Here is a 20,403-nt window from a genome sequence, read left to right on the forward strand (position 1 = left end):
TGCTTAATATATATACCCCGGTATACCCCGATCACGCGGCTAATTTCATCATCGCGCATTTCCGTAACGGTGTGCGTGCACAGCTCTCAATTTCACTCTCTACCAAACGCGCAAAAAGAAGTATAACTTCACAAATCCATTTCTTTAAAATTCTTTATTCATTATTCAGTATTTATTCAGCATAGAATTTGAGAATTTATCTTTCTTATTTTGAATTTTTGAAATGTATTTGATTGATCCTTGATAATATTTACACACGAAACTATTTTTTACAACGCATTGGATTTTTTTAAGCATTTGCAACACTGAATATATTATTATTATTTCCCAAATTAATGCCGGCTACCACCGTCTACGTTCTTATTACAGACTTCCTACATGACGTGTTTGTTTATGTTTCGGTGATTTTTCAATCTGGATACTATTGACAATCAAGTGATTTGGCGAATTATTTATGTTTTGTTGCATTTTTAATGCAGATAATTCTCATTCAATTGATTTGGTGTATTTTCTCTAAAATTAAAAATTCTTTTTATCGTAATATTGTGACAGCTAGCGTCCTTCCCATAAGTAGGTACTGTCTTTAAAAACAATGTGAGTAAAATGATTAATACTTATGTACATAATACTTACATTATTATTATTTATATATTTCTAAATATTAATTCTCCGAGCATTTCTAGCCGTAACTTTATATTTATTTAAAACAATGGTTTTATAGAGTGAGAGTGAGTATATTAGAATTATCACAAAATAATAATTTACATAGGAATTCTCATTTAATTATGAAACACCACAAACTGTCTATCTTTGTAGATGAATTAGCAAGTATTACATTTATTTTCGTCCATCATTTTTTCATGCAACTTATCAATGGTTTGAAAAACAAAGATTTCATTCATACAGACAGACAGACAGACAGACATTATTTATATTAACAGATAAACCCATTCTCAAAATACGAGATAATAAAACGATGCAGATAAGAAACAATGTAAATACGTTTATTCTTGTGTATACATTTTGACAGCTAACACAGGGCTCGAAATGGACCGGAACGCACCGGAGCGCCGTTCCGGTTCATAAAATCTCCAAAATTATTGCTCCGTCTCGTGGAGATATTAATTTGATCGCCTGAGCTAAATATGTCATATAATAAAAAATCTAACAGACTTATTTTTAAAAATACATATACAATTAGATAACAACGTTAATATTTTCATAAAATTATCGAGCGCCCCGGTTCGTAAAATTTTCCATTTCGAGCGCTGAGCTAACAATCTTTACAACTTCCAGCACAAAAATAGAAGGTAATGTAAAACAGTGATTAGTTAGGATGAATTTTGTACGTGGAAAATTTAGTTTTAAGAAACCATTATATTAACGCGTATTTTACTGTCATACGTTTGTATCGTAACGAGGTAACGAGGATTACGGATAATTTCGCGGCGACAAAAAATATGGAATAGTGACTAGCCATAAGCCAGGTGCACTTTTACCAGGGACATCTATGACGTCGACCGTTTTCTTGCCAGTTAGAATCAGTGCTTTATTTTTATAACACGGTCAGTTACCGTTAGTATAACTTCAATGTTAGGGAAGTGTTTTCGTAAGCCTGTGTGGCTATTTTTTTTATTGAATTTTCGCCTTGACTATTCTCATGTTGTGCCTATTGACTTATATATCGCCTTGACTATTCTTATATTGTACCTGTACTTATCTGTATTGTATGTACTTTGTTGTTGTCAAATAAATATTGTGCAAACTGTCATACGTGTTTTTTGACCACCACCCACTTTCTTGGCCTGTCAATGTTAGTTGGCTAACGATATTGCATATTGCGCAATATAGCCGGTGACAACAGTGCTGTTTTTATTATAAATCTTTTATTTTATTAGATTGTAATAAATTGCATCTTTTCTATTGTCACTCACCTTCTAAATGTTTACAGAGACGAATAATATGTTCACTTGACGCACGTACATGAATAACGAATGTATTTTTGGATTTCTTAATAGGTACAGCATACAAGCAGATAATGTGGTCGCAATTAAAGTGTTTGTGAGACAAGGAGAGAAAGAAAAACCGGAGGTCGTTCGCTTTTTAATGGACAAGTCGGTAGCAGCCATGTATACGTATAAGCAAATGCGTCTGAAGTTGGCAACGTTTTTTCCAGCGCTGAAAGACTCCGAATATTATGTATCGTGGAAAGGTAGGCTTTAAATTTATTATGCCATTGTAAAACAAAAGACTTTAAATATGCATTGTATGTCAGATTAAAGAATTACTGTATGCTTATAATCAATTTAGGTACTGACATCTCCGTCCAAATGCGCGAACGAGGAGTGCATTCTCCTCCTCAGTATGGTAATTATCGTCTGTGTGGAGACTTCGGGGATTCAACACCGGAATGGAGTCGAAAACGGCGAGGTTTTATTTTAAATATTACTATATGACTAGGGAATCCAATCTCGAGCCAAATTTCTGATCCCGGGATTTGGGGATTATAATCTCGGGATCCCGAGACTGGTCCCGCGTTTTAATTATTTTACAGAAACCACAGTGGCCGCGTGGCTTAAGCGTTGGACTATAACGCCGTGGGTCCGAGGCAGTGGCGGCCGGTGGTCTTCAGAATAGCATTTTCTGGTAGTGCGCAGTGGTTTTACCTTCTATAAAGAGAAGACATTCTTCGTTCACCCTGTCACGACCCAGCATTGGGGCATAGGGCAAGCACAAGTTCGCGCCACTTACCTCGGTCCATCGCCAACTTTTGCGCCTCCCGCTATGTCAGACCTGCAGCACGTAAGTCGCTTTTGTGGCACCGCTGCAGGGTGAGGGAGGGCTGGCCATGGCGACGGAACCCTTGAGACTGTGCCATAAGGGTAAGAGTGACACTTCTTACCCTTATGGCACAGTCTTAAGGCCATCTCAAGGCAGTCTTGGCGGCATCCGGACAAGTGTCCTAGCCACGTAAGGTCGTAAAGCGTCTCTTCCTGATTACCTCAATCACCGAAAGCTGCCGTGTTCTCTTACCTACTTCTCAGAAGGTAAATTAAATATGTCTTTGTTTATTTATACTATTTCTCAAAAAAGTTTTTGAACAGAATGATTTAATATCAATAAAGTAATATAAATGTCACAGTTTATGCCTTTACGCTCCAAGCGAACAATGCTTCAGCCAAGTAAATAGCCGCTGATGTATTTTTTATTATTTTTAATGTATTTGAGTGGTTTAGAAATAAACGCGGCAGTTTGTATTTTCGTAATAGTTTGGCGTTTCATTAAATCTTAAATGTGAAATTGTTAAAAATTAACTCACCAACATTGTTATAAAACAGAAACTGGCGTTTTTGTTTCTAGAGTCCTAATTTTGTGCGCCGATCTAAAAGTGTGTAAAAAATTCTACACAAACGTCATCACGGGACATTCGACCACGGTTTAAGAAGTATATAATGACCTCATTGTAATCCTGTGCAAACTGAAAATCTGTTTGGATCGTAATCGCTTTGCGCACAAACGGAGTATTGTTCATAGTTCGCGAAGTGAGTGATACACGTATGAATAACAATGAAAAGTTGAGCGATGTCTTCAAAGATGCAGGCGGTGCGTAGCACTTGGATGGTATTAGAGGAGCCGCCGCTGGTCCGAGGTTCGAATCTTGGGTCTGGCAATCACACATTGTTTTTCAATCTCCGTGTGTCAGGGTATGGGCTTAATAGGTTGAGCAAGTGGCTGACATCCATTTCTCTTAAAAAAACAAAATCTGTCAATACAAACCTCTACTCTGTGGAGGCCCATATGATCCTATTAGGATCGGACATGGTCGAAAGAAAGAAAAGAAAAGAAAAGTACCTAACTACGTTGTACATCTTTATTTTTATACAAAATAATGCACACCTTGAAGTGTTTCCTAAACAAATTCTTAAATACGGCATTATTAGATTACAGCTAACTCGAGGCAGCCTTCCAAACATGAAAATGTATCCCACCCCTGGGTTGGTGAACATAATATTATATTGTATATTATGTAGTTTTTTTTTCCCATATATAATTGAATTGAATTAATTGAGTTATTCTACAATATTATGTCCGTCTGTATCATTGCTGTAAAAATATTTTACGTCCAAATAAGAAATGTCTACCGACCGACGGTAGGTATTCAATGGGATTTTAATTTCAATTCTAATCGATCTGAGTTTTTTGCTGTTCCGTTTGTCATTTTTTGTCACCCGGGTTTCGCCTTTCTGCATCTTCAGGCACTATGCGCACTCACCAATGGAAAATACACACTGCCTACGAATACTTAATATTCTATTCAATTGGTCTATAAATAAACAACAACCAATGGATAGTACAATACTCAAATCAACATTGTCTCATTAACATTCTTAATACACCTATGTCCATTGTGCTTCCTTTCTTCTTCTATCTTTAACCGATTCGTATTAATATGCCAATGTATTTAAATATATATATATATATATATATATATATATATATATATATATCAAATCAAATCAAATTTATTTATTTTACATATAATGATCATAACAAATTATAAAATCAAAGCGTTCACGACATGACATAAAATAAGTGTTAATAATTTTTAAAAATAAAAATACAGAGAAGTGTGAGTTAATAATACAATAAGTAATAAAATAAGAAAAGAAATAAAATAAATAATAAAAATAACAAAATAAAAGTAGATTGAAGCACACAGAGTGAACTTTGATAGACCATATCTTAAACACTTATAAAACAACGTCCAACTAAATTCACCCTCACGTAAGTGGAATATATCAATATCCGAAGCGATTTCATTAAACATGATTATTGCCCTCCCAATTGGCATTACTAATGGCAGGTTATTTCTGCACCGTGGGAGAACAAACAACGTATGCCCTCGATTCCTAAGGTGATTATCAGAGACACACAAGCCAACACCACCAAGAATGGCAGAGTTCACATTTACGCCGCGTATATATTTATGACATTCGACAGATTTTTTAAAGGAATTTTCTCGTACTTAGAGATGATAATATATTTTTATCCTATGAGTGTACGACGTACGTGTACATCGTATATTACCGTGAGAGGTTTTGGAGATCACACTGACTGGTTAGTAAAGATCTTTCGTTTCAAGAGAGTTATACATTATTATAAATAAATTAACACTCAAATATCATAAACGTTAATAATTGATTTTTCTACAAATGATGTTTCCAAAATTACTATCGATACCTCAAACAATGGTACTTTCGTTACAGCGTTCTGATATTATGATGTAAAATTTTAACTCCAACTGCGTTTTCTTTTCTTTTTTATTGCAAACTACTCATGCGATAGACGTACTACAAAAAGCGTCCCTCCATTGAAATCACATAATGAAGAGTTCCTGAGCATCCTCACACAGGATGCTGCTAAGAGGATGTATCGGTAGATTAGGTTACACACTTACTAATTTTAAGTAATAAACATAAACAGTGCACCTGATAATGTGGCAGCGGCGATGGCAGCACCGGCGACAGGCTGAAAATATGAGAGTAGAAAACCAGAACAAACAAAAATCAACAACCATATCCAAAACCGATCGCAACGAACACGAAAAAAAATTATTATTAATGTCATTATTACTATTAAACACCATCAAATACAATTACAAACATTGAGCATTAGAACGATTGTTCTAAAATATATTTTAATTAATTATTTTGTGAGTATGTATGTGTATACGACTAGCAAAAAAGCTGGAATTTCTCCTCGTACCTATAATTTCATTATGTTTTCAGATGAAGATGGCGATGAGATACCAATTTCTACTGAGGATCATTTTACGATTGCCGTGACATGTATGCAAACTGGTTTTAAAAAGTTTTATGTCGATTTAAAAAAGCCAATGGAAGCGGAAGAACCATTGGAAGCACCGACAACTTCAGACTTTTCTAATATTCAGCACCAAGGTAAGCTTATATTATTACAAAAACATTTTGAGTGCACGACAAATTAATCACAACATTACATTTATAAATCAGGTAATTCACATTACTAGCAGAGCCAGCTGCCTCACTAGACCTTGCAGGTCACTTGGCATCATATAAAATCATAAACAGTGTAATCACCATGAAACCCATTGACTTTGTATGCTAGGTAGGGTAAGGTTGCTATGATTGGACCACTTAACTTTGTGATGGTGTAACTCATCAAATATTATTGATAAAATAAAACAAATTGTTCATTTCAATGTATTATTTACTTTATTATGTATACACTTAGCATCAGTCCAATAAAATTAACCGTTTTCGAGATTTAACAGGAAAACCAAATTTTTGTTTGTTGCCGTCTTTGGACCTCATGCTCCTTGATTGGACCACTAGGTTTCTATCATTGGACTTTGAAAAAATAATAATAATTTACACACGTGGTCCAATCAAGGTGCTTTATAATAATATTTTATAAAAATGAAACAAAAGTACATTTTAATAATAGTAGGTATCGTATATTATAATAATAGACTGTGATTGTGATTATGCAGATAATTATTATTTATGTATTGCATAAAGGACAAATATATTTTTTGCACCTTTATTAACGCAAGCGCAGACTTCGTGGATCCAGGCTTGACGCATTAGGCATTGTATCATATCCTCTACGGAACACTGGAGGCAGATTTTTCAAAACCATTTCTCAATATCTTTATTGCATTTTTGATTTGAAGTTTTTTTTTTACTTTTCGCCTTTTGTTTCGGCGTCTTGATACTTGCTTGCTCCAAAGTCCTTTTATACGGTGACGATGTCAATTCCGTTGTGCGTTGTGTTTTACGACTTCTTTACAAGTAATTGTTGTACAATTTTTTTGATTGCTTCCATCTAATCTTCGTTTCAGTGTCGCTTTAGGAACTCCAAACATTCGACTTGCCGCGTTCAAACCTACTTCTTTTTTCCTTAATGCCTGTACCTAATGCCAATGACATGCTGGGCTCATTCCAGGTTTTGTAATTCATTATAGAATGCAAAAAAGAATATAATGTAAAAAATGTTATAAAATCGTTCCCATGATTGAACCGGTCCAATGGTAGAGGTTACCCATGGTCCAATGATAGCAACTACGGGTGCTGTCACAAAAACAAGTTTCACAAAAAAACCAAAGTTATAGCGTAACAACTATTATAATAGTTGCAAATAGTAATAAATTACCTAATATAATTGATGTAAGTACAACCAAATATAGTTAATGGAATCATAGTTTTATTAGTTTTAGTTTTACTCGATTATTATATTTTAAGCACGATGAACACACTAACGAACGTGACTCATTTACCACGTCCAAGACGAGACTGAAATAAGAGAGGCCCGGAAGAGGCATGGAAAGCTTGCTTTGTGAGGTCACTGATGGTTTCTAACTTCTTTTATTTCTGATATAACTACGTGGTCCAATGAAAGCACTGGTCCAATGATCGCAACCTTCCCCTAATTTATGTCGTAGATAGTTTGGATAGAGTCATCGTTTTTTCATTAGAATGGGTTTTAATTGCCAAGATAGTCTTATTTTATATTTATCTACTATTACTATATTTTATTATACTTATTCTTATATCTTATAACATTATTATTAATCTCCCATTTAGATAAAAGAAGAAGGTTAGCCGTGTAAAAGAAAAGATAAATTTAAATTTAAACATTGTATTATTTCATTATTTATAACAAAAACAACATAAAATAATATTAAAAAATCAAATTTGAACTAAAATTTAGTCCTTCATCACATAATTATTGTAAAAACAATAAACGTTATCCAGTTCGTGACGTTCATATTGAAACAAAAATGTTGACAAAGAAATTGATGTCACAGACAAGAATACAATCAACTTAGAGAGGCCTTCATCTACATCTAGCAGTGGGTTGGTGATGATAATGGCATTATAAAAAAGATGGGATAGGTATATAATAACACCAATATTGATAAATATAACAATTCATATGACCAGGCGGAGTAAAATTAGGTCGGGATAACCTTCATCCAGCAGTGAATTGATCCTGGTTGATGATGATGATGATGACGATATGAATAGGTAGATATAACATCAGCAAATTTGATAAATATATAAATTCATATGACTGATAGGAATACAATCAACTTAGAGAGGCCTTCATCCAGCAGTAGATTAATTCAAGCTCATGATGATAATGGCATTATAAATAGATAAATATATATATATATATATATATATTATATAATATCACCGATTTCGATAAAACATAACAATTTTATTCATATGACAGAAAGGACGAGAATAAGGTTTAGGTGGCCTTTATCCAGCAGTGGATTGGTTCAAGTTGATGATGATAAGGACGATAAAAATAGGTAGATTTTTTACAATATCACAATTATTTATAAATATAGCAATTCGTATAACCAATATCAGTAGAATCAGATTGCGGAGCCCGTAGTGGATTGATATAATAATATTAATACCTCCTGGAAACTCAGGTGTGTAAAGTCTCTTCGGAACTGGTATTTTTGTGTCACTTTATTTTATCGGTAGCGTGGGAGATTAGATATTATTATTGTTGTTTAGGGTTATATAACTTATTATGGAAGGGCGCCAGACAATTTAAGTTTTAAAATTCACAAAAACGGTCCGTTCGATTAATCGGTTGATGCTTCTCTCTACTGGGGTATCTCAGGGGTTGATTCGCGGAATCACACTAATGTCCTTCGCGCACCACGTTCGGGCGACATATTATAATACCTCCTGGAAACTCAGGGGTGTGAAGTCTCTTCGGCTCTGGTATTTTGTTGTGTGGCAGAGTGGCATGGTTGAATGGACATTGTATAACGGTATGAAATATTAATAACACAAAACTTATAATTTCCTAACACTGCGCAGAGTTGGATTTATTATTATTGTTTAACATTATCATTATTACATTATTTTAACTAAATTCTAAGGGGGTTTTCGGCTTCACCTAGTACTACGTCACTGATGGGTTGATCTCGCATGATAGGGGTTGCACAACAAGGTATGTTATTTAATAAGTATGAAGTTTCATTTTTGCACTATGCGGCGAGTTGAGCGCGGGAAGCTATAATTATTATAAATAAAAAATAATTATTATATGGGTCGATGTCCGAAGCATCGCGCCTTACGTGGCGGAGGTATTTTTGCAACTACTTGATTTTTAAAAAGCACTCTTCACTCTTGGGGAAGTAAGCTTAGGGAGGGGCAAAAGAGTCTTGACAAATCTCGGGAACATTAACGGTAAATTTGGCTTGCTCTCTCTTCAAGGTCGAATGTGCTTCACCGAGAAGACGATCAGGTACCTATTTGTGTTGAAGGGACTCTGTGCTGGCATACAATTGCCTTTGGAAGCTATGTGTTTGCGAGCAGGGGTGGTAAATTTACGGGATGGTATGTTGTCATTTTACATTAGATTTTTGATATGGGATTGGAGTCATTTCTTTGGGAAGGGTGTATTTGGTATTAATATGTAGATATTATATTATAATATCACCGGTTTATAATAATTTTGTGTGCCACATAGTAATATTAGACTTTAATAAAATAAAAAAAAATAATTTCTTCCATTCTTTGCAATGGAAACTGTGTCTTCAGTAGATTCAAATTTGGCATATTATGACTATATTCATTTGTAATCTATGGAAATTATTAGTAGTCTCAAATATCTTAGATAATTAGCTAAATAAAACTCAATTGAGACTTCGTAGCTTAATAATAATAAAAAAATATTCAACAAAAATAATAGTGTGTGGATAGCCGTAAAAATATATTTTTTAAATCTAATTTGGAATTATCTAGTTTATTTATGAATTTAAATCAGTAACGGCGCTGTCAGACAATATGTACATCGTGAATTGTACCAAGATTATAATTTTTTCACCGGAAAAAATGATGTCCGCCAATGCGTACATCGTCATATTTGAATTAAGATAATCGGTTATATCTGTCAATAAAGGATTAGAATAAAATTTCATTTTGTTAGACTTGAACAGTAAATATGGCGAACGTATGCGGTATGGATATAAACGACATGTACCTGTAAAATCATGGGACAATTCTGAAATGTATCCAAACCAATCGGTAGATAATTCGGTAGCGCACAGATCGAAGTGAAGATGTAAAAATAGTGTCGTTTAAATGACTTTTCCAAAATGTATTAGGATAATAATTGTATGAGATAATAGAAATACCAAGCAAAATATAATTAACAATGAAATAAAGTTTTCTAAACATGAATAATCATAGAGAAAATGCGATAAAATAGAATTTTAAAAAGAAAATACATTTTGCATTACTAAATATTATTATGTATACTTCTCTAGAAAACGCATTGACTAAGTGTATAGTCCTCGCTATTGGTGCCCGATAAGCCTCACATGAGTGAACATTTTCATCTAGAAAAACACGCATGTAACTGACGGGTGCATACGAAATCAATTTTAAAGAACACCTAGATCTAAAAAAAGCTTGTAGGACATCTCATAAGGACTCCGGATAATGGACCCATATTCAATAATACTCTATACTAAAGACACCTGAAATGTACTAAGTCATTAGGATTTTTATTTATTTGTTTAAAAAAACAAAACATCGTGGACATAACAAATCTAAATTCAAGACGTACACAATGTGAGATTGATTTGAATGAGATTTGAATAGCTTAGCTTAGCTCACAGTGAACCTTTGAAGCTTTCTTGCATGCAAACCTACAGAAGTGATGTGAGAGTGAAAAGATAATGACATGTCAAACAATATTTCAAGATTCTTGACCTTGGATTGGCGCTTTAGTATGCCATAAGCTATCCGACATAATATAGTTCAGTGGTGGCAAACCTATGGCACGCGAGATGGTTTTATGGTGATGATAAGGAAGACAGGGCAGGTTGACTCCAATGATAAATACAGAATAATGTTGCGTGGACGAAAAGTAAATACCCTTTTATTTTCATCTTCCACCATAAATATAGTACAGACAAGGTTATTATTTAAAAGTCTACTACAAACAGCTGGTGGAGACAAATCCTTTCTCGTATTACTGATTTGAATTTATGCTAGCAAAGGAATTTATTGTCGTATAAAAAATGACAACTTAAATAATTGAATAATTAATGCGTTTCTCAAAAATTACAAATCAAATAGGACGTTAGGCATGGTTTGAAATAAAATGTTATTATGCCGATTTTGTAATCCCTTTATATAGTGTAAATGAACAAAGGAATCGCTTGTAAGGTAGTGAGGGTTAAGTTTGCTGAACGTTTTTGATTGTTTCTCGATATGAACTTTCTTTGAGGTCAAGCATTGCCAAACAATATTTATTAATTTGCAATGCAACAGAATTTCGCTTACTTTGTATGACTATTGTTTTCCAATACTTTGTAGTATCGACTAGGGAATCCAATCCCGAGCCAAAATTCTAATCCCTGGATTTCGGGATTACAATTTGACAATCCCGGGACTGGTCCCGGGATTGGCATTTTTTTCACATTGATAAAACCGATAACAATTTAACATTGATAAAATCGGTCAAAAATAAATCTAGTATAATTTATACTATTTAAGACATTTGTTGTTAATACTGTATACGTTCAATCTTGGAAATACATAAGTTTAATGGAGTAAATAATATTGTAATATAAATAATAATGTGAATTTAATATGAGATTGCTGTTTCTGATAGTAAAGACTTATTTAATGGGTTAGTGAGATTTAAAATAATAAAGCAAATCATGGTGTACTTATGGCCTTTCCGCTTCATAAATCTAATTATTCAGCCAAATATGAAACTGCCGTAAAAAGTATGAGATCATGGTTGAATTACTTTGTTAATAGTGAGAAGCATTGTTTTTTTCCAATTTTTCTCAATTTTATTACATTTATGTGAAAAATTAAAATGAATCGGCAACATGGGTATAAATCAAACTTCATTCAAACTCAGTTTATTTCTAATGTAGTTATTTGTTATTAAAAGTATTTTTTCTGTTATATTTTTGTTTTTATTTTATTTTCCATAAAATTGATAAAAAAATCAATCCCGAAAGTTTCGGGATTATCTTTATCAATCGCGGGATTCATAGGTATCGAAAATAGCTCGGGATCCCGGGATTGGAATCCCTAGTATCGACAATATTGCGAAACGTGCATTTTTAATATTTAATAAATTTGCAGTCTTGATTTCCCAATCTCAGGGCATGAGAGTCATGGCACTAATAGGAGAGATCAACACTCTCGAGAGAGTGCATATGACAATGGTCTGAACATTTGGTTGCAAAGTATAAATTTACATTGAAATGGTACTTAAATGAACTATGGTTTTATAATGTTTGATTTTCTGCCAAATTTATGTTGAGCTTTTAGATGTCTAGTCCCAACAGTTTTGCATGGCACGCGCTTGAAGAATATAAAAATATTAAAACAATAATGATTATAATAAATGACAGATCACATTGTTTAAAAAATAGCAGGAAAATAATATAATAATAAGCATCACGTTTAATTTAAATATATATCTGCATAAGTCGGTCCTTAGACTTTATGCGTAACATATAATATGATCGCACTAACCTCATCAGGGGGCGGGAAATGCAACGCTGCGAACTCTAATTTTGATCGATTTCCAATGCTTGAGACCACTGTGGCGAAAAAATGCCTCATTCTGGTGTCATATCGTGCGTAAATAACCACTCTTATTAATAGGTATATTAACAAACAATTTCATTTCTACCTACAAAAAATGACTACTAAATAAGAAATAAAAACTTGGCGAAGGTAGTAGTGGTAATTCTGGCAGACAGTTTCAAAATTGGTGGACCGATAAAGCTAAATGTATGCTATGTTCTGTGAGTGGTATCTAAACATCATTTTGTTAATCGAATTTTTTAAAACTATCTTCTTCTTCTTCTTTCTCGGCGCTACATCCCGGGGCGGGATTTGGCCTCCTCTACAATTGTCCTCCACACGCTCCTTTCCCTGGCTGCTCGTCTCCAGTCTCCAGCCCTCCCCATCTTTCTCCAGTCCTCTTCGATACAGTCGGCCCACCTCTTCTTTGGTCTGCCCCTAGGCCGTTTCCACTGTGGGATCCACTTGGTCATGATTTTTGGAGTCCTGTGCTCAGGCATTCTCTCAACGTGTCCAGCCCACCTTAGTCTTTGGGATCGACAGAATTTCACCACCGTTTCATGTTTTATTAATTCTTCTAACTCGTGGTTCATTTTTATCCTGTAACTTCCATTTTCTAATGTGGGCCCAAAAATTCTCCTGAGGATCTTTCTTTCGAATATGGCCAGTTTATGTTCTTTCCTTTGAGTGAGGCACCATGTCTCATAGCCATAGGTAGCTACTTGTCGAATAACTGTTTTGTAGATAAGCAGTTTGCTATTCTTGCTTAGGATTTTCGAACTCAGTAGACCCTTACAGGCGTAGAAGCACTTATTAGCAGCTATGAGTCGTATGTTCACCTCTTCTGTTGTTTTATTGAGTATGTTTAGGTTAGAGCCCAGGTACGTGAAGCTCTGAACCTCTTACTATACCTGCTGCTCCACACAGATATTTCGAGGTGGACCCTGCTCTCGCGTGGATACCATGTATTTTGTTTTGGAGGCATTTATTTCTAATCCAAGCTTTTCCGCTTCCTTTTTCAATGTTGTGGCATGGTCGATCAGTCTTTGTTTGGATCGGCTAGTTATGACTATGTCGTCAGCATAGGCGCACATCTGGGATGTGTTAGAGTCAACACAGCCCCTTATGTCAACCTTACGGGCTATGGCCTCGAGAACCAGGTTGAACATCATGGTGGAGAGTGCGTTACCCTGCCTTGCACCAGACTCAATCACAATATGGTCCGTTAGCTCATTTTGTATGTTTATGACGGCCTTTGACTCATTTAGGGAGACATGTATCAGTCTTCCAAGCTTTGAGGGGATTCCTAGTAATTTTAGTGCATGCAACATTTTTTCTCTGTTGATACTGTCAAAAGCTTGTTTGAAGTCGATGAAGTTTGAAGATGTTTTTAAAACTATATTTACCCATAACTGCTCGGCACATCAGACAGTTGAAAAATAACATTTGGAAAATTTTGGCATGGTATTGTGTATGGCATTGGTATTTAATTGGAGATCTTGAGATACAGAGAGATTTGTCTTTTTGATTTAAATTTGCAATACCTGACATTCCAGCTCAATACAAATCGGCGTAAATCATTTGAAATATTTTAAATAAATAAGCAAAGTGGATATTGTCGTATGCTTTTTTTTAAAATATATTATTATTACCTGAATTAGACGGGTTTGCTCCAGATGTGATGATTAGTAGTTATTTAACATTTCGTTTGAGATTACATACAATTTTTGTATTTAATGAAAGATTCATCTTTCTTGGCGATCGTCAATAACTTTATCGTATGAAATACAAAAATATAAAGTAGGCAAATATTATACGAAGGAAAACAAAATGATTTGGTTGGAATGTAATTTATCTACCTATATTATTCTTTTAAATAAATTAGATAAGCATCGGTTGGCTCTGGGTGCACCCCCCTCTACTCAGGCAGATACTTCTTCAAAATGGTGAATATAATGCTGGTGGTGGGGCTATTTGCAGTGGACTGTATAATTTGAAGGCGATGTGGATTCCGGATCTAGGGATGGGTGCGATTTCACAGAATTCCAGACACTGACCTCTATGATGATTTATGATGGCTCCGTGGTCTGGTTGCACTATCACTCCCGCGGTATTGTTTGTTTTAAGTCACTCGGTGCGCGGCACTTGACGGTACACAGTTTTATGGATGATAATGTGAGGTTGATGAATGATATTGATTTGGTGATATGAATGATGAGAGCCGGTATCACGGCTTGGCAGGTATTCAGGTCTATATAACGCAATGCGGTATGCGGCATGCACGCACTCGTTTGTTCGCTTGAGCTGACTACGCACAACGGCTGTCTTGAAGTCACTGAATGTTGTCTGCAATAACGGTCTTCTTTGACCCATAATTGCTTATCGTCTGGTCTTGTAACAATACTAAATGGAGAGATTTGAGTAGGGGGGACTGATGATGAATGCGACGACAATTTAGCTCAACCAGCTGGTATATTATGAAACATAATTTTTAAATCTTTTTTAGTTCATTATGGAATCACCTGTCACGGTTGCAAAGGATCTATTGTGGGATTCCGTTACAAATGTGTTGTTTGCGAGGACTTTGATCTCTGTTCTAAGTGCGAGGCGGCCTACAAACATTCTCACCATTACATGATCAGGATTCCATTCGACATAGTAAGTATGATTCTCATTTTGTGTGTTCATTTACCCATTTGCCATTGGAAACAAGTCCAACGATACATTGGTGACATGAATAATTTTATTAAGACACTTATTACTTATATAATTTTTTTCACTACCGTTGCCTCATCACTGGAAGTGGTGTTTTGATGAGATTAAATACCATAAAATTATCTATCCGATTTATTTAAATAACATAAGAAAACCTCTACTCATAAGAATGAATTTAAATCTAAAATAGTTTGGTGTTTTCGGTCTCCTGAACAATTTTTATTTCAAACTATAACGTTTTTTTGGGATCCGTCGATAGGATCATTTAATATGTTTATTTGAATTTTTCCACTGTTTTAATGCCAGGTGTGTATCGTCGAATATTAGAAAATAATAATTGATGATACACTCGTATATTTGATAATCGAGTGATGGAAAATACGTATAAAATGATACAAAAAGGTTTGGACTTGGCCTTTTGGACTTTTGACAAAATTTTACAATTCTTTGAGGAAACGTCTACACATAGGAAGTAAACAGGCTGTGAGTATTTAAGTCTACTGGTTCACAGTTCTAACTTGTAATGCACAATACGGATGAAGTTAATGGCTTCACTCAGCCACACCCTGTCTTAATCAGGCGCACCACGGGACCCTACATCATCGTAAAGCATAATTTTTTTATGAGTGGGAATGTCTCAGGAGCAGTTATACTGAGATCGCCATGCACTCAAGCGTGCTTTGACTTAATTTACATGATTTTAAGTCTAATGTGCTTATGGGAGAGAGAAGTAGATAGAAGCAAAATTGTAGTCAACAAAAAAAGCTAATATAAAACTTCGGAACAGTGTAAGTCAAGAGATGTTTACCTTCACAGGATGACGATAAAAAAATTCTAAATGCAACAAAATTTGTATTTGTGGCGACCATGTCAAATGGTTCGATGGGGTCAACAGCCGGTTGAACTGAATTGAGCAGCTCTTCCTTGTATCTACATATTTTACAACATCCTCGGATAATGTGACTTGCATCTTGTGTTTCTCCGCCACATGGACATGTTGAACGGGTAACAAGAGCAAGCTCATAGAGCATGCCAGCGAAGCCATCATGTACAGTCACGAATTGACGTGTGTAGTGGTCCGGAGTCAAAGCGGTTATTACCATTTGGTTACTACATGTTTTTGTATACGCTTATTCCACACACTTTCAGCGTAGGCAACGTTCTATATAAAAATGGCGTCGTAGGCAATTTTAAATATCATTATTCTTAAACCAAAAAAGGCCAAATTTTTGGAAGGCCGTTGATAATACGGACAGGTTCACTGATTTCACGCTTTAAATACAATGGGTGGTCACTTTTGAAGATACTATTTAGGTGCCCAATTGAACCCCACGTCAGTTTTTTTCTGGGATAAATCTGTCGTACATGCTCCATCATTAACAGTTGTTGCCCTAGGGCCTAGATAGACGTAATTGTTGACCTATGTGATTTGAGTGCCATTGATGAGGATCTTTTTTGGTTCAGAAAAGCAGTTTAACATGTTTTTTGTGTTCGAAATAGTATTTACAATTACACCCACTTTCCGGGTTGAGGTCCTGCCCTGGAAGTATTTTGGAATTTTTGGAAAAACAACAGTGTCATCTACAACGCGCAGGCAACTGAAGTATTCACTGTTAATGACGATTTCTCTGTTATCACAGTTAAGTTGTCTGTGTAGATTTTCTGGAGTAGCGTGGAATAGTTTAGGTTAGATTGTGTCGCCTTGCTGGACACCTTTGCTAATAGGAAACCTGAAAGAAGTCTTTATTTTCGCTAGTTGTCAGAATATTTATAATATAAACCTGATGATTATTTGGTGATTCAAGATGTCTATTATGAAGATTTTTTAATGGAGTCAAATGCCTATTCGTAATAATAAAATTAATGATGTCCAAAAAGAACCCATGTGGTATTGTTGATAATGCTCCACAAATTCTTGGCTCCGCAGCTTTTATAAACAAAATCGCTCTTCTAATATAATTTCTATGTGGTTGCAGAGTATTTATGTGAATGCTTTATGTTTAGTACCTAACTTTGCTGTCAACAGACTGATCATCTATTTATTTTATTATTAATTTACTACATTTTAAATTCGTAGTTGTGTTATCCTGAATAGAAATAATGCTAGTCTAGGAATTTAACCAATGTAACATATCTCTTTTTGTTGTTTTACAGAGTAGACAGTTTACTAGGGATATTGATTTGCTGTTGGAGTCTCTGAAGAAGAACGGTGCCCTCAGTATGATTGTGCTTAAGGAGAACGATGTGCTTTAGCACCTGGGATAGAAACAAAAAATGCTTCCATTTGACACGTTCTCATACTTCCGGTCTTATACCGGAAGTATTTTTTGAATCGTTTAAAGAGCCTAAATATACCCATTGGTCTTGTAGTCAAAAAGGCTTAGCAGGCTTAGGCTTAGGCAGCACTCGAGCGTATTTTTTGATTAACCAGCAGGATGTTTCTGTTTCAGGAATAAGTCCTACGTTTCGTATTCTCGAAGCTGGGTGTATGAAACGTAGATGAAATGGTGAAACGGTATGCAAGGTGAAGGATGCTATTCGGCTTTTGCCTTTTTATAAACTGTACTGTTGATAAAAGATGTAAAATTATTAATTTTAGGATGTAAATTTACGATTTAAGAACTGTCATATTTTTTGGGCGTATCCAAGGGATGAATATTAGCTTGTGCTAATGGAATATAAATGACATACTATTATTATTATGCCGACAATAATACCGGGTAAAATTTGTAAAATATAATGTTTAGAAAAGTTATTATCAGTATGAGACTGTACTAGTAATAACTCGTAAGTTCCCATACAAAAATGTAACCAGTATGAACGTAGAAAAGTATAAACGGGTGCCATGTAAAATTATGACGAAATATTATTTGAATTTAGATTCTTTTTTTACCGCTATCTTCAGGAAGCACGAGTAAAGTAAAATCGGAATGAAAATTTGAATTTGGAATAATTCTTTAAATTGTAAATTATAGAACAAAAGAGTGATACGTGTTGCGTGAAAGGCAGATATGCGCATGAATGTGAGAGCAAAAGATAAAAACAAAAACCGATATGTTTTGATGCTGACGAGTTGTAATGATGCCATTCATATGGGTGACAACTAGTGTCACAAAGGTAATCAGGTGCAAATAATTAACGAATAAATGATAAGAATAGGATAAATGACTACAATTATTGGTGGTGGTGTTACAAGTGGTGAAATGACAGTTGGAAAAATAGCCAGTATGAGAAGAATCAGATATATTTCAACACTGACAAGTTGTAGAAAAGCCATTGATATGGGTTACAGCAGCTGTCAGTGTTGCAAAGGTAATCTGGTGTAAATATTTGACGAATGCATTGTGGGAATGGAATAAACAAGAATAAACTGATATATAGCGAGAGAGCAATAGAAAGTGTATAGCGGGTGTGAAAGAGACAGGATGGAACATGGTGGGAGAGAGATGTGTGAAAAGGAAATGTTAATACTAGGAAAATGTTGTTTTGTAAAACGTTGTTAAATGTGCCTCACTAAATTCGACAACTTTATCTAGTTTTAAAAAGCATACCGGTCCAAATTCTTCATAAGGGAAATTTTCTACGCGCTGAAGAAAGATTCCATACTCCCCACTCTGAGAAAAAAGGCGTCTCTACGCTCCGGAGGCAGCCAATCGCGAACAAGTCGGACACTTAGAAGAATTTGGAAAAACGGTGCTCACCACATACCTAACTTTACTAAGGAATTACAAATTCTGATACTTTCATGTTCTGATCGGGTGCTAAAAGAGCTTAGTAACTAAGTTTTATATACACAGACCACGTGACAGGAATATTATACGTGATATCCAGAAATCTGCGGTCGATGTAGAAAAACGGTAATAACCCTAAATTCATAGCTCGTCTCCCAAAAGTATCTATGTAATATGGAGATCGGATTTAGATCTTCTTGACAAGAGGCGTCTCTTCCAACTTTTTGCATTTAATGCAAATTACCAAAGATACACTCACGCTTATCGTGTCTAATAAGCCATTATACGTGGCCAAACGCCTTGCACAGCGTATAGTCTTAGAAAAATAAATTAAAGAGCTTCATGTAGGTTGAAAATATGGGCTTTAAAACGTTTATAAATCAGCTAGTACTCATTTCGACCATAACTTCAGCATTAAAGTGACAATTAAGGTGCCGATGTTAGGTCCTTTGTTACATTATTTGTAGAGATCCTTGTAGTAGCACCTTCTGCCAAATTTCGAGTTTATTAATTGTGAATCCTGATTTATCAGAGCATGTCAATATATTCTCATTCTGACCTCGAATTATTATTTTATTAAGTTTGTCATGTAAGTACTAACTATTCTTAGGGTTAGCACCCCTATTTTTATTTGTAGTCAATCCAACTTTATCCAATCTATTGTGTTTAACCTTTTGTGGTATCAACCCTTCGTAAAGTTTTGGTTTAATAGTATACGTGTCTAATAAATGTCAAATGGCGTTCGCTAACTAGGTATACATTGTCTGATTTCGAGACTAACGTTTTATATGTTTTATTTCACCCATTGATTTTATGTGAAAATCAATAATATTACTTTTATGGAATTTTATTGTATAAATTCCACCCCATCGAAATCAATACGTCGATGTTGATGTTATTATATTGATCACTACTCCAATGTAGATGTTAACCCTTGTAATATCTGATCTACACGTATTTTACCGCGTCACATATACTTACAAGTGTACCTATTATTCTATAAACCACGTAACTCTATTATTAAGGACATTCATTTTTGATATACATTTCAAACACCATGTGAACTCTTGACTCTGTATTCCTGTATTTTATACTCTGTACTTTCGAGATGAATAAAATTACAAGTTAATCTTCAAAAGTCTTTGATTGATCTACCTACCACTCCTGTTGCTGAGATAACCACATAAGTTCATTCAGGTGCTCAAATATATTACCAGCCATGTCCGCAAATTTGGCTATTTATTTGTATGGTACCTATTGGTATTGTATGATATAGGTATAAAATTATTTGCAATTGAAGCAATGCACCGCGGCACTCCTAG

At 34.8% G+C, this 20,403-nt stretch overlaps 1 protein-coding gene across 3 annotated transcripts; it reads left to right on the forward strand.

The window, feature by feature from the left end:
• Window positions 1-329: 329 nt before the first annotated feature.
• LOC147069308 (sequestosome-1-like) lies at window positions 330-20,215 on the forward strand. Of its 3 annotated transcripts, none has more exons than XM_085950343.1 (5): window positions 330-594; window positions 2,019-2,212; window positions 5,790-5,960; window positions 15,142-15,293; window positions 17,505-20,215. In XM_085950343.1, coding segments are annotated over exons 1-5 (618 nt in total). In that variant the 5' UTR covers window positions 330-592; the 3' UTR covers window positions 17,604-20,215. The 3 variants fall into 3 exon arrangements, with proteins under 3 accessions (XP_085806469.1, XP_085806470.1, XP_085806471.1); XM_085950344.1 differs by lacking the exon at window positions 330-594 and adding an exon at window positions 1,101-1,565 and having other exon boundaries at window positions 17,505-20,209; XM_085950345.1 differs by lacking the exons at window positions 330-594; window positions 2,019-2,212 and adding an exon at window positions 4,536-5,445 and having other exon boundaries at window positions 17,505-20,209.
• Window positions 20,216-20,403: the final 188 nt, after the last annotated feature.

Source organism: Rhyacophila brunnea, unplaced genomic scaffold (assembly GCF_057557595.1).
Source record: "Rhyacophila brunnea isolate RB1 unplaced genomic scaffold, BYU_Rbru_1.0 scaffold_23, whole genome shotgun sequence".
NCBI classification, from domain to species: domain Eukaryota; kingdom Metazoa; phylum Arthropoda; class Insecta; order Trichoptera; family Rhyacophilidae; genus Rhyacophila; species Rhyacophila brunnea.

Coding starts and splice junctions, on each gene's coding strand:
- LOC147069308 (XM_085950343.1), top strand. Junction 2,213..5,789: donor ATATTATGTATCGTGGAAAG/GTAGGCTTTAAA, acceptor TTATGTTTTCAG/ATGAAGATGGCGATGAGATA. Junction 15,294..17,504: donor TCAGGATTCCATTCGACATA/GTAAGTATGATT, acceptor GTTGTTTTACAG/AGTAGACAGTTTACTAGGGA.